Genomic DNA, 11922 nt, shown 5'->3' with positions numbered 1-11922 from the left:
TTCAATGAATCAGAATCACATCTTTCTATCCTTGTCCACTATGTCCCGACAGTGTTATAGATCCCTAAACTAATGAAGAACTTTGTATACTGAAGATGGATCAAGAGACACACAACAATCTGGAAGGCTTTGAAAATATTAGTGGGCCATCAACCACATCATCGCCAACTCTGGACAACCTAGTGGAACTAATATCTACTCAAAATGATCTGCTCCATCAACTTTTTCAAGGACAACCGATAATCCAGCAATTACTACAGCAACAGCAACAGCAACATCAATCGTGTGGATGCCCTATACACCAACCTCAGTTTGCAAATTATCAAGAGTCCAATGAGGAGATAAAGGAAGAAAAGGATATTTATTCAGACTCCCTTTTACCTCCATCACAACTTCCGATGATGCCTAAGGAAATGAAGGCACGGAATCCCAAACATAATCTAGACCCTATAGATTTGACTGGATGGGAAATCACATGCACGGAGTTTATCCCACGTCGTCGACATCAAGCTATCAAAACTCCTGACCCAGATACAGAATTCAGAGCAAGAACTATTTCGTCTATCAAGGAGTTGGACGAAGATGGAAACTCTACACACGATAATGATTCAAAGATAGAGCGTGAAAGACAAAGGATAGAGCACACAAGACAGCAGCAAGGAGCAACTAGACTCTCAGTGCCTCAGCAACAGCAGTAGCAGCAATAGTCTGGTCCAAGGCCAGATGATCAACAGTTCAATCGTGGGAAGAACTACAACCATTGTTTCAATTGCGGGTGTACCTCACACTTTGCTAGAAATTGCCCCCAGCCCAAGAAATCTTTTCCGAACCCGAACTCCAACCAGAATTCCAACCAGGACAAAGGCAAGAAGCAAATCGATCTTATCAGACTAGAACAAACTCTTGTATCTGATCTTCCAGTTCACTTATATCCCGGAATCTCGGGACGAGATTCATTTTAGGGGGAAGGCTGTGACAACCCAGGTTTTATGGGCTAAAATCATCCAGTTAAAAATATAGCTTTTGTCTTTGTTTACAAATTTAAACCATGATTTTGATAGCAAGGGTATTTTTGGAAATTTTAGAAAAGGTGCAAAGTCCTTTTTATCAAATAGTTTTGCAAAAGGCAAAGTTTTAAAATTTAAGAGGAGTTAAAATGCATATTTTGTTTTCACTTTTTACCCTCATAAAAAGACATATTTATGTCTAGGGCTACCCTTGCAATTTTAAAACATAAGCTGCATTCTTTTGCATTTAAAAGCATTGACGGATTTCAAAATAATTTCAAAACCATTGATCTAGTGAATTTTTGCACAACATGAAAGTTATAGATTTTCAAAAACTACACAACTTTCATGTAGAACACTTTTTCATTTGAGCCCTAAAACAGCAGAAAATTTTATGTTTACAGAAAACCCCCTAACTTCTTTTATTTTTGCATCTGGATCCACCCACTGTATTCCTTTCTTCTTCCTCGGTCTGCCGAAACAGGGGCACCGCCTCCTCGCCGCCGTTTGGCCGCTGTCGGTCTCTCCCGCCCCTGGCTTGCTGTCTAGCCTCGCCACCCGGCCCCCTCTCACTTTCCCTGGCCCCATTTTTCCACTTGTGCTGGCCGCCTGGAAGCCTGCCATGCCGCACCATCTGCCCCGCCGCTCGATCCAAACCACCGGCAAGCCCGGTCTCACTGCACCGCCCCTGGATGACCAGCTCCGCTGTAGTAAGCTCATCCACAGCTCGAAGGAGCTTATCCTCGTCCCTCTCTGCCTATAAATAGCCCCACTGGCCATCCCTTTCATCAGACATCACCACCGCCCGCCATTGCCACTCGAGCTCGGAGCTCATCGCGGAACATGTCCCTCCACCCCATATTGATCCAAATCAACCTCATCTAGAGCTCATTCTCAGTCCTATGGAGCTTCTAGACCAGGCCATACCACTCAGTTGCCACCACAACGCTGCCGCCACGGCACAACCTCGCCGCCGGCCACCTGCTCCCGTGGAGCTGCCTCTCCTCCCTTGTATTGCCCTAAACCAGCAACCTACTAGCTTCGTCTTGCCTCAGTGAAGCTCCCACGCTTGACCATCCCCTCTTTGCCTCGCTGGAGCACCGCCTCCACCGATGCCGACCGCCGCCGACCGCCTGCTCCCGTCGCGCCACCACCCCTGATTAGGACACGACACCTATAGATACGCCCATGAAAGTTAAAGATAAGATGAGCTTGTTTACACATTTGCTTAGTGACTTTTGGTACAACTCACTTGGTTCCACATGTACATGTCCTTATTTATTTGTAGGTACAAATGTGTTTCAAAGTGCAACCTCATCAAAGTCCAACATTCGGTTCGTCGGCAGCCCAATAGTGCTTCAATAGGAAGGCCGTAACTCATCCATCCGATGTGTGATTGAGGTCAATGAGCTCTTGATGGAAAGCTTATTTGATAGGCTTTCAAGTGGATCTTGTTTGAAATCAATATCATGTCGGAAAGACTTCCAATTCATCAAGACATTCTGTCGCTGTTTCTACCAAGATCTACATCATCGTCTTGGACTTGTTATTCACACATGGGACCCTTGCTCAAGTTGGAGCACACCCCGTGAAGATGGAGAACATGTCAAGAAAGTCTTTGGACTTCCTCCACCTTGGCCACCTCCTTAGGAGGCCATCAAGGGCATCCATCCCAAGTTGGAGGCCCAATCGAAGTCAACTTCGAGTCCGTTTCGGAGTCTAGGAGCAGTCTGCACTAAAACGGGCGCCACGGTCACATACGGGCTCGGATTTGGGTACACTTGATATGGATGGAAATATAATTTCAAGACGCTTCCAATGGGTCCAGTCACAGGCCCAAATTAGTCCGGAGTTGATAGGAATCGTCCAAGGAAGTTGATGTCCAGAATCTGTCCCGGTGCTGCGTCACTGTTTTTGGGCCGATAGTCCGTGTATCGTCTTGGAGCCCAATAGGGGCGCGTCCAGTGGGTCTTGCATGACCTATACCCTTATTAGCATCCTCCGCTTCCATCGTGAGACTTTGGGTTTTGCTTAGATTCATTCTGTCAAGAACAGTTATCGCCGTTCATCGGTCTGTGAAACCCTAACTTGTGAGATTAATCATTCATCTGCAGAGTCACTTCAATTGAGCTGCATTCTTTCGAGTTTTTGCTTGTGTTCTTCGTTGCACTTGCAGGGATTAGCCTTCTTCACGAGGTCAACCGGGTTGTGACACAGTTGATAACCAGAGGAGTTGTGGTGCTAAAATTGCTAGATTCGGGTCTTAGGATCTGAAGCCGGATTGGTGTGTTGCGCTCCGCCTACAACGAGAGTTATCCAGAACCTGACAGAAGATCAGGAACCCACATCCCCATCAACCCGGGCCCTCTCTACCCCAACTGAAACCCTAGTAGGTGTGCATGAGCCCCCTCCCTCTTTTCCCCAACTTGCCCCCACCGCCGACGAGCCCCCTCGCCGGGAAAACGGCTGGCCGCCGTTCCTCTGTTTCCCCAATCCGGCCAAGGGCTGATTTGCAAGACCCCAGTTTATTCCAAGGGGTTTTCTGCGAATCTAGGGACCTAAAGTTAATTTCTAGTTTTGTTGTTACCCTTTTTGCAGTGAACTTTGAAAATTCATAATAATTTGTAGAAAAATCATAAATTAGCAAATAAATATTTTTTGGAATCCTTATTAAAACCTCTACCTTGCGGAATCATAATATGACATGTTTTAGTTTGAAATTTTTGCTGCAAAAATAGATTTATGTTTAATAGTATTTTAAGACTAGTTGTTCTTATCTTTTAAATAATTGATGTTTAGAGCCATGTTATGCTATGAAATTTTTATAGTAGCAAGTATATATGATGATAGTATTAATGTAAAAATTTTGGCCTCAATACTTGAATTTTGCTTGTTATTTCATGTGTTTTATCAAAAATGCTAAGAAATTCATGCTTTATTTATATTTTACGCACCAACAATGTGTTGTTTGAGATTTTTGAACCATGTATTGTTCATGCTATGAGTAGGACTGTATAAATGTTATAGGACCAATGCTAGCTTCTAGCATGAGTTCTTAAATATTTTGATATATAATGCTTGATCCATGTTTATTTTGTAAAACTTGTTCCTGTTAATTTTTGTAGTTGAAATCTTTATGCTAACCTCTACTAGCCATGTGAATGTAATCATGTTGCTTTAGTTAGTTAATTTTGTAAAGAACCACTCCACCAATGTCTGTTATGTTTAGGTTAAAATAATTAAATGATTGCCTTAAGGTCTAAGTTATTTGACTTCATTTGAATTCAAACTTTGGATTTGATTGAGATCAGTTTTTTTTGCCTAGAGTAGCCAACCTTGTTAGTTTATGGAATTTGTTATATTCTCTTTTACTCCATAAATGACTGCCCAGTAAGTAGAAAGTGAAATGATTGTTTTCTTGACTTGAGTTTTATTGAAAATCAACTTTTTAGTGAAGGAAGCTATACTCATGCACTTCACTAATTTCAATTACTGCATTGCATATAGAAATAATATCGCTAGTCGATGGAACGTACGAATTTATCCAGGATCCAAACGGGGATATTTCTGAAACCCAAGCCAGCGTTGTAGAATCTGTCTGTGTTGATAAAATTATCTGCTAAGGTTGCAGTGTGTGGTAGCGGTGAATAAGCGTTTGAAAGTACTAGCCACATGCCGTAAATATGGTACGTGGTAAGCCTAGTAACTTCTCGGCCCAGCAAGTGGACATACCTCCCACTCTCTTGTAGAGATAGGAAGTTAAATAAAGATGAAAGTTATATTAAGTTGCGCAACACTACGACTATGAGGGACGAGGTAGAGTGCCCTATAGTCGGGGAGAGTGGCATTACTCCATAAACCTGAATGAGAAGCCAAAGGTTGCTTTGGAGTGACTCGGCGGTGCTCCAAGCGTGTGTGTTAGGTTTATCCTTGCAAGGTGTGAAATTTGATTCGGAATCGTCCGCCTCTCACGAAGATTGAGATTGCTAATCCCTTTGCTGCTTAGAGTAAGAAGTTGAACAATGATGATTTCAATATGGTTGAATGCAAATAATAATTCTACCATGCTTGTTTACATAGGTGCAAATTTAGAATGGTTAATAACTAGAACTTGAAGCTAAAATTTGAAATTAAGGATATATTTTTAGTTGCTTTTCAGCAAAAGTAAACCCAGAGCTTTCACAAGCCTTTGCATGTCTAGTTAAAGGGATATTTTATACCCTTCTTCGGGTCAGCCTTGCTGAGTATTAGTATATCCAGTCTTGCTTGTGACTTTGTTTTCAGGTAATCTTTGGGATATTTGATGAGATTGACGTCATGTACGGGCTTCATCATGATGTCATAAATCGTCGCTAGTTATCGTTTTCTTTTCCGTTGTTTATAAACTCTGAAGAACTTATCTACTTCAAATTTCTTAGGTATCCATTTTGAATTCTCAAACTTAGTTTATAATAACTTTTATTATTAAAGTTATATTGTGATTATTGTAATCTCTGGACTCACCTTCGCGTGAGGTATGTTGTTTCGATCCGAAATTCAGTGGTTTTATCGGGATTTTACTCGACAGACTGTTAAATTATTCTGTCTTAAGTGCGTATTAACCATTTTAGTGATAATAGTGATGGTTTACTCATTTAATCCGAATTAATTTTGGTGGTTCTGCCACAGTCTAGTTGCTTTACTAGGCTGCATCCGCAGCCCCCTGACCACATGGGGTAGTTCTTTAATCCACTTGCCACCTTTCTTGGTGTTAGTGTCGTAGAGTCTTTTCTTCAAGCCATCGAGTACTAAGCCATTGATGCGCTCTACTTGACCATTTGCTGGAGGGTGAGCTACTGAAGCATATTTGACCTCAATGCAGGAGTTGTCGTAGAAATCCCAAAAAGATTGTGACGTGAAGTTAGAGCCAAGATCCGTAATGATGGTGTGAGGAAATCCGAACCGGTGAATGATGTTAGAGATGAAATCCACTGCTCTATCTGATGAGATCTTGACAATGGGCTTGTACTCGATCCACTTGGTAAACTTGTCGACTGCTACCAGCACATGATTGAATCCTCCTGGAGCTATGGTTAATGATCCGATCATGTCCAAACTCCAACAAGCGAACGCCCATGATGGAGGGATTGTTATCAGGTTGTGTACTGGGACGTGAGTCTTTTTGCTGAAGAATTGGCAACCAGGGCATCATCTGATGAGGTCTTCTACATCTGAAACAGCTGTTGGCCAGAAGAACCCTGACCTGTAAGCCTTGCCGACTAGTGTCCTTGACGCGGCGTGGTTGCCGCAAACTCGTTCGTGTATCTCTCTAAGGATGTCTTTGCCTTCTTCAAGGGTAACACACTTCATGAGGATGCCAGAAGCAGAGCGCTTGTATAGGTTGTCACCGACGAGGACGAAACCCTAGCTACACTTGATGATGCGGGCAGCTTCAGCACTTTTAGGATCGACATGTGGTGGATGCTTGAACTCCTTGATGAAGTCGATAAACTGGATCTGCCAATCTTCTTCGATCATCAGTACTTCTCTGATTGTGGATGGGGCCTCCGTGTTAGTGGCTTGTTGGCTTTGTACCTTGACTGACGGATGATGAAGTTTATGGACAAAAATTCTAGGTGGAACAACTGCTCGAGTAGATCCAAGTTTGGAAAGGACATCGGCTCCCACGTTGATCTCACAGTCTACACGGTGGATTTCCAATCCTGAGAACTTATTTTCGAGCTTTCTGATTTCTTCAACGTATGCATCCATTGTATCCTTGTTGATGTCTCATTCTTTATTGACTTGCTGGACGACAAGTAGAGAATCGCCGTAGACAAGTAGTCGCTTGATGCCAAGAGAAACTGCTAGTCAAAGGCCATGTAGCAGTGCCTCCTATTCAACTTCATTGTTGGAGACTTTGAATAAGATTTGGAACACATACTTCAATTGTTCTCCTCTGGGGGAGATGAACAGAACTCCCACGCCGCCTCCGTCGAGCTTGAGTGAGTCATCAAAGTACATCACCCAATGCTCTGGAACGTTGTGAGGTGCTGGGATTTGATTTTCCCTCCATTCAGCTAAGAAGTCGACTAGTGCTTGTGACTTGATTGCTGTTCTTGGCTTGAAGTTAATTTCCAAGGCTCCCAGTTCAACTGTCCACTTTGAGATTCGACCAGTAGCATCCCGATTGTGGAGTTTGTCTCCCAATGGGAAGCCAGTTATTACTGAGATCTTGTATTTGTCAAAGTAGTGTTGAAGCTTCCTGGAGGTGATTAGAATTCCATACATAAGTTTCTGGATTGATGGATATATAACCTTTGATTCAGAGAGTACTTCACTGATGAAGTAGACTGGTCTCTGGACGTCATAAGCGTGGCCTTCCTCCGGGCGTTCGACTACTATCGCCGTACTGACTACATGAGTAGCCACAGCGATGTAAAGAAGTAGTTCCTCACCAGGTAGTGGTGCTGTTAGAATCGGCGGTGATTGGAGATGGTGCTTAAGGTTCTCGAGTGCTTCCGCAGCTTCTGTAGTCTACTCGAATTTACCTTGTCGCTTGAGAAGCTTGAAGAAGGATAAGCCCCATTCACTGAGCCTGGACAAGAACTGGTTCAAGGCTGCCATGCAGCCTATGAGCTTCTAGACGTCCTTGATAGTAGCTGGAGCATCCATGGCCATGATGGCGTTAATCTTCTCTGGATTGGCCTTGATTCCTCGGTTGCTGACAATGAATCCGAGTAGTTTTCCCGAGGGTACGCAAAAGACACACTTGGTTGGGTTGAGTTTCCAGCGAAATTTTCGGAGGCTGTTGAAGGTCTCTTCCAGGTCAGTAATGAAATGATCCTGGGTCTTGGTTTTGACGACAACATCATCGACAAAAGCTTCGACATTGCGATGTAGCTGATCAGCAAAGCACACTTCAACCCGAAGGACATGGTCTTGTAGGCGTATGCCCCGTAAGGGGGGATGAAGACCGTCTTGATTTGGTCTTCTTCTTTCAAGGCAATCCGATGATACCCTAAGTAGCAGTCAAGGAGGGATAACAGGACGCATCCTACTATAGAGTCGATTACTTGATCAATACGTGGTAACCCGAAAGGATCCTTTGGGCAATGCTTGTTTAGATCGGTGTAATCGACGCACATCCTCCACTAGTTGTTGTTCTTCTTCTAGACGAGTACAGGGTTGGCCAACCACTCAGGATGGTTGACTTCCTTTATAAACCCTGCTGCGAGTAGTTTCACCAGCTCTTTCTTGATGGCTTCTCGCTTATCTGGTGAGAAACGCCGCAACCATTGCTTCTTTGGTGTGGCTTTAGGGTCAACCTTCAAGGCATGCTCGATCAACTCCTTGGGCACCCCTAGCATATCCAATGGTTTCCACGCGAATACGTCTCGGTTGGCCCTAAGGAAGTTGACGAGCTCGAGTTCCTATTTGTCGCCCAGACCTGCTCCAATGATAGCGGTTTTGGAGTCGTCTCCTTCTTGTAGCTGGATAGTCTTGGTGCCCATGTCACCAATTGGCTTGACTGACGACTGGCTTGGCTTCTTGGAGGGCATCGACTCTTTGAGCGAGAGTTCCTTAGCGGCAGCAAGTATTTCACTGACAGAGCTGGGAACTTGTATTGTAGCAGCATGATCTATTGCTTTCTTGTCGCATTCAAATGACTTGAGGAGGTCTCCAGGTAGGCAAAGCACTCCTGTGTTACCCGGCATCTTGAGGAGCAGGTACGCATAATGTGGTACTACCATAAACTTAGCTAGCGCTAGTCTCCCCAGGATAGCGTGGTAAGAATATTCGAAGTCGGCTACATCGAACTTGATGTACTCCGTCCGAAAGTTCTGTTCTATACCAAATGTGACCGGAAGAGTGACCGAGCCGATTGGTGTGGAAGAATTTCCAGGGACGATGCCGTAGAACGGGGCCTTGCTCAGAGTAAGTAGACTCATGTAGTTAAGGCCCATTTTGGCTAATGTACTTGCGAAGATTAGGTTGAGCCCACTTCCGCCATTGATGAGTACTCGAGTGAGCTTGGAGCCTTAGACGACTGGGTCGAGTACTAGCGGGAACTTTCCAGGTTCAGAGAAGCTGGTCCATTGATCTTCCCTGAAAAAGATAATGGGGACCTCGCTGTATTTCAGTGGCCTCTAAATTGCTAGCTCGACTGAAAGTATCTCTCTAAGTAGGAGCTTCTGGCCTCGCTTGGAGAAGCTGGGATCTCCTCCAAATATGATGTTGATGACATTTTGTTGCTATTGGAAACCATCGGGGTCTTTCTTGTCATCTTCATCATCTTTGTTCTTCTTTTTCTTAGGAGCGTCTGCAGGTGCTGACTGGAAGGATTTGAGCAGGATCGTGCACTCCCACATCGAGTGGTTGCTCTTGGGGTGGATTGGACACCTTTTGTTGTGACAAGACATAAGTTTAAAGTTCAGAGTTAAAGCAGCGGAAAGAAAACACGACGGCTACAACACGTCGCAAAAGGATACCAAGCTAGCCCAAGCAAGGTATCACTCATCGGGGTCATTGCTGGCCGGGGACGGATCCCACTCTACGGACTAGCCAGGGGGCAAAGAGCAGGGCCAAGTCAGACTAGCGGTCTAATCCTCAAAACTCATACCTGAAACAGGATTCAACATCAAGGATGAGTATACTAATACTCAGCAAGACTTAACCGTCAACGGATATACTTAGTCCACTTAGATAGACTATGCAGGGTTCTGTAAGGCTCTGGTTTTCCTTTTTGCTAAAAAGCAACAAAGAGTAGGTCCTTACTTTCACATTTTAGCTATCAATGTTCTAGTTGATTAACCATTCTATGTAAGCAACTACTTCTAATCAACCATGGTAGAACTTTAGTCAAACATCAAGATTAATCATAATGACATTACTCTTATTACTCTATGTGGCAAAGGGATCAAGTAGTCTCAACATCCGTGAGAAATGGATGATTCAAATCGGATTTCCAACCTTGCAAGGTAAACCTAACACACACGTTTGGAACATCGTCGGGTCGTTCCCAAACAACCGTTGTCCATTCATTCCGGCTTGTGGATACGGTCACTCTCCCCGACTACAGGGCACCAACTTCCTCCCTGCACCCATGGTGTTGCACAACATAACCATAAATAAAAACCTATCTCTAAGAGAGAGTGAAAGGTATATCCACTCACCGGGCCGATCAGCTACTAGGCTTACCGCGTACCATATTTACGGCATGTGGCTAGTACGTTCAAACACTTAACAACCGCTACCACATACTGCGGCCTTATCAAGTTCATCAACACAGACGGACTTCAACAAATCCGCCCATGATCCTTATAGTGTTTGCAGGATGTAAACAATCGACTCCTATAAGCTCGCGAGTGACAGGCAATCACTCGAATTTTACCGGTCCTATTAGCATAGCATCTAACTCGGACTCAAATCTAGTGTCCAATTAGTAGGAACCTAGAATTATGCAACTAGGGTTTCAATTCAAATCCTAAGAACTGTAAATGCACAAGTAAGTAGTATATAAAGTGCATAATTTAAAATACTGGGTTTATGTCCGGGGCTTGCCTTCGCGGTAGTCACTATCTAATTCAGCCTTGGGCTCTTCCGGACTTTGGTCCGGGTCTTCAGTCAGTGCAGCAGTGTTCACCTGGGCTTCTTGATCACCTCCTTCGGACTACGGAATCAGCTCGTATGTCCCGTCAGCTAGAACAGTCATATCTATATGTGATGCAAGAAACGGTATTACAATCATACACACTTCGCGATAAAGTTGCCGTCTACAAATTAACAAACATAACTTATCACATGGGCAATTGTTTATAGAGTAGTTATTTAACATTTCTTACTACATAAAACAATATGATTAACTTCACAATACAACTTGACTATCTTCACAAAGTAAGTTTTAGTTGGTTCACATAGCATGTAATTCATGATTTGCTAAGAATTAAGCAACTCAGCACACAACCAGTATTTAAATTCAGAAAAATTACTTCAAACAGGAAGTACAGAGAGCAATCTATCCTGTAAATTTCATACCATTTCATGCAGCCAAATATTCAGAATAAAACATTTACTCAGACAGCACCTAGAAAATGATTAAATGCTACAAACTAAAATAGAGCAAATAAGAGGCTATAAATTTAACAGGATATCGATACAGAGCTAACACAGCTATTGTAAATTATTCATGATTTTATCTAGAAAAAATTAATTTTGAGAAAATAAATAAAACAGACAGCAACATATCAAGATTCATTTTTAATTTTCGTTATAGACATGAACTTGTGCTCAAACTTCATGGACACGGTGAGATACTCAGAATAAATACTCAGAAAAATTTGTATGATTTATCACGAAGAGAAATTATTTATATGATTTAATCTATGTAGGAACTCATAAATTTATAACTTAAGATGTACAGAGCTTTAAGCTCTCAACTTTTTTACTTTAGCTAACATGTAAGCACTGAGATCTAGCATAAAAATTAGAGCTTCACAAAGCAACAGAATCATGCTCAAATAATTATCATGAATATAAGTAGCATATAACCAAACCTAAGTCATAGCTTTTAACATAGGCATGTATTAGAGTTCATATTTTGACACAAGAACACACATGACAAGTAGAGTATCTCTGCCAAAAGACACACCCAGCATAACTATGGAACTCAAGTTATAAATAAAAGAGCATTTACAAAGTATTTAACGTACACATAAAAATATGCAGTGACAAGGCAAAGTCCCTTCACAAAGTGATAGAGTTCTAAACATAGAATCCATGGCCACTGGTTTCATAATTTTTGGATTTTTCTAGCATTTACTAGCCATTTCCAAAGTTCAGCCTAGAAACAAAAAGAAAAGAACTGAAAACTTGCAGATAGGTCCCTAGAAAGAAAAAGAGGCTTGCAAAATGGCCCTTGCCCGGAGTCAGAGTT

At 42.8% G+C, this 11922-nt stretch overlaps 1 protein-coding gene across 1 annotated transcript; it reads right to left on the bottom strand.

Annotated features, from left to right (window-relative positions):
* Positions 1-8419: 8419 nt before the first annotated feature.
* On the bottom strand, positions 8420-8953 carry LOC120674669. Its single transcript, XM_039955808.1, has one exon. It carries the CDS (start codon positions 8951-8953, stop codon positions 8420-8422), a length of 534 nt encoding a protein of 177 aa, XP_039811742.1.
* Between the last annotated feature and the right edge of the window lie 2969 nt (positions 8954-11922).

Source organism: Panicum virgatum, chromosome 5N (assembly GCF_016808335.1).
Source record: "Panicum virgatum strain AP13 chromosome 5N, P.virgatum_v5, whole genome shotgun sequence".
In the NCBI taxonomy this organism is placed as follows: Eukaryota; Viridiplantae; Streptophyta; class Magnoliopsida; order Poales; family Poaceae; genus Panicum; species Panicum virgatum.
The sequence above is the reverse complement of the archived record's forward strand: the minus strand, read 5'-3'. Positions and strand labels throughout refer to the sequence as shown.